This window comes from Salmo trutta, chromosome 6 (genome assembly GCF_901001165.1).
Source record: "Salmo trutta chromosome 6, fSalTru1.1, whole genome shotgun sequence".
In the NCBI taxonomy this organism is placed as follows: Eukaryota; Metazoa; Chordata; class Actinopteri; order Salmoniformes; family Salmonidae; genus Salmo; species Salmo trutta.
In genome coordinates, this window is record NC_042962.1 from 43,866,707 (window position 1) to 43,869,187 (window position 2,481).

The 2,481-nt window shown below is 41.2% G+C and overlaps 1 protein-coding gene across 1 annotated transcript; it reads right to left on the reverse strand.

Annotated features, from left to right (window-relative positions):
• Nucleotides 1–271: 271 nt before the first annotated feature.
• LOC115195972 (ADP-ribosylation factor-like protein 4C) lies at nucleotides 272–1,962 on the reverse strand. The gene has a single exon (XM_029756370.1). It carries the CDS (start codon nucleotides 1,465–1,467, stop codon nucleotides 889–891), a length of 579 nt encoding a protein of 192 aa, XP_029612230.1. The 5' UTR covers nucleotides 1,468–1,962; the 3' UTR covers nucleotides 272–888.
• Nucleotides 1,963–2,481: the final 519 nt, after the last annotated feature.

Here is a 2,481-nt window from a genome sequence, read left to right on the forward strand (position 1 = left end):
AGCACAAAATGTTTGCGCTCTCCCTTCAATCTTAGCTAGCTCGCTAAAGTTATACTGCATCTGAAGTCAATCTGGCGGCATAACAATAATGACAAAAGCTTGTCCTACTAATTATTTGCCTCCTTTCGGAATGTCATCGTGTTTCCAAGCCACAGTAATGCACTTTAGATTAAATCTTCCATGGCACTTACTGACACTGCATTGAGTAGAATGCTCAGCTGGGCATCAGTCATAAAACAAACATTCAAAACAATATTGTAACGAAACGTGCAAAATATGAATAGCCTTCTTTATTTGAAAGACACATTAAACCCAATATAGGCTATTGTATTCTACTATAAAAGAGCACTGTTTGCCCAGTTATCAAAGGAGTAGGGGAATGCCCAGTTATCAAAGGAGTAGGGGAAATATTAGAACGAAATGGACGGTCTCTCAAAACGTGTTAGTAACATAAACAGAGCATGCAATGTGGAAAAATTATAAGCACATTATAAGCACATTGATATTGATTAATGACATTCATTCCAATCTGGAAATAATGTGGGCTACTCCAGTATGTCAAAAAGTGTTGTGTAGGGCATTCACTCTCCAGGGAACAAGAAAATACTGTGAAGCAGCAACAAACAGGTACCAGCCTGTCAAGGACATTTCTGATAGCAAGAGGCAAGTTTTTATTTTCCCCCCTATGTGTGATTGAATGTAACAGCACAGCTAAAAGTGACTAACTTCACCAATAACCCCAAAGCTATACAGTGTATCATTAAAAAAAACACTGCAAGTGTAACAGTCTGCATAACAATAATCACCTGACATGCCTACTACAGCAAAAGTCATGGTACAGTAGCAGGCAGCTCAGAAGATAGGGGTCAACTTTACAGTAATGAGTCTTTATCTCTTTTTCTTTTGTTTCAATGATTTCCTTCGTTTCACAATCATTTCATACAGTTGATCCATGCCTTCATGGAGCCCTTCGCCTATGATGGCACATGCAGGCTGGACATGGTAAGTGGTAGAAGGGCTGAGCTCATGCAGTGCCAGTTGCTTCTCAATCTCATGGACAGGTAGAGACTTGGGCAAGTCCTGCTTATTGGCTATCACTAGTAGTGGAGTCCCTTGGTTTTCTGCGAATTTGGCAACTTTATGCAGTTCTGTTTTTGCTTCCTCTAGTCTGTCCACGTCCACTGAGTCCACTACGTAAATAATGCCATCCGTGCACCGACTGTACGATTTCCATAACGGTCTTAGCTTCTCCTGTCCCCCGACGTCCCAAAAATGACAACTGATCCCTTTGGCGGTACCGTTACTTAGTTTTATCCTCTCGGTGTTAAATCCGATTGTGGGAACAGTGTTCACAAATTCGTTGAATTTCAGGCGGTACAGGACAGTCGTTTTACCGGCGGAATCTAAACCCAGCAAGACAATATGCAGGGACTGAAAAGCAGCTATGTTAGAAAAACTGTTACCCATTTTACGCACTGGTGAATGAAAAGTCAAATAAGAGGCACCTGCTTTATGCTAAACAGACATATGGGCTATATCTTTCTTAGATCTCTATGAAAAAAAGTCATTGATGTTCCATTTCTGCTATTGCATTCTGCAAGCACGCATTTCTCAAGGTAGATAACCTGTATGGATTGGAGAAGAGCGCACGGTCACAATTAAATACTATCCAAAATTGTTATTGTCATCAGTCCCCTTGGTCTATAAAAGCTTCGATGGATGCAGTCACCTCTGGCACGTTGGCTCCCGACGCATACAGCTGCAGCAACAAATGCTATTCAATAATGGGATGCTGCCTAACAATCCACCACGAGTTGTTGTATTAACAGCTCATCTTGAAGTTAATTAAAATGCAAATGCCGACCTTCTCTGAAGAGGCCAGGTAGCCGAAATTCAGAACATTTCTGTTACCAGCGAAAATAAGAACATCCTGACGCGAGGTGCTGTGGAGAGACTGTGGTTCACAAGGTTGCCACAGTGGTTACCATTCAGCGTTGCGCACACATATCAGTCTACTACACTAGGAGACTCCGCCTTCGCGTAGCAGACAAATCAGGAATGTTATAGACTTCAGCATGGAGGGGCGAAACTTCACATTACCCGTGCCACATGTGCATAGAGGCAAGCAACCTGCACCAAGGGAAACGAAACCTCAAGGTTGCAAAACTTTGTAGTGTTATATTTATTTATTCATTAATGTATTTATTAAAATACATTCCTGGCACCTGTGTAGGCTATGACATACAGATACAAATAAAGATAAACATGAAGAATATGTAGGCCTATGACATGAATACTGCACCATAATTGAGGAGGTGGAGTTAAGACACACATTTTTGGCAGGTGTTTTTCTTTTTTTTGTTGCCAGGTAAGCCTATTGCCTTTTGTTTATGACCCATGGCAGGTTCTATTGAATGACCCATGGCACGTAGGCCTACATTTACAGCACATTACAAAAAAATGCATGTGTTGAAAATATTC

Coding starts and splice junctions, on each gene's coding strand:
- LOC115195972 (XM_029756370.1), bottom strand. CDS start 1,467: ATGGGTAACAGTTTTTCTAACATAGCTGCTTTTCAGTCCCTGCATATT.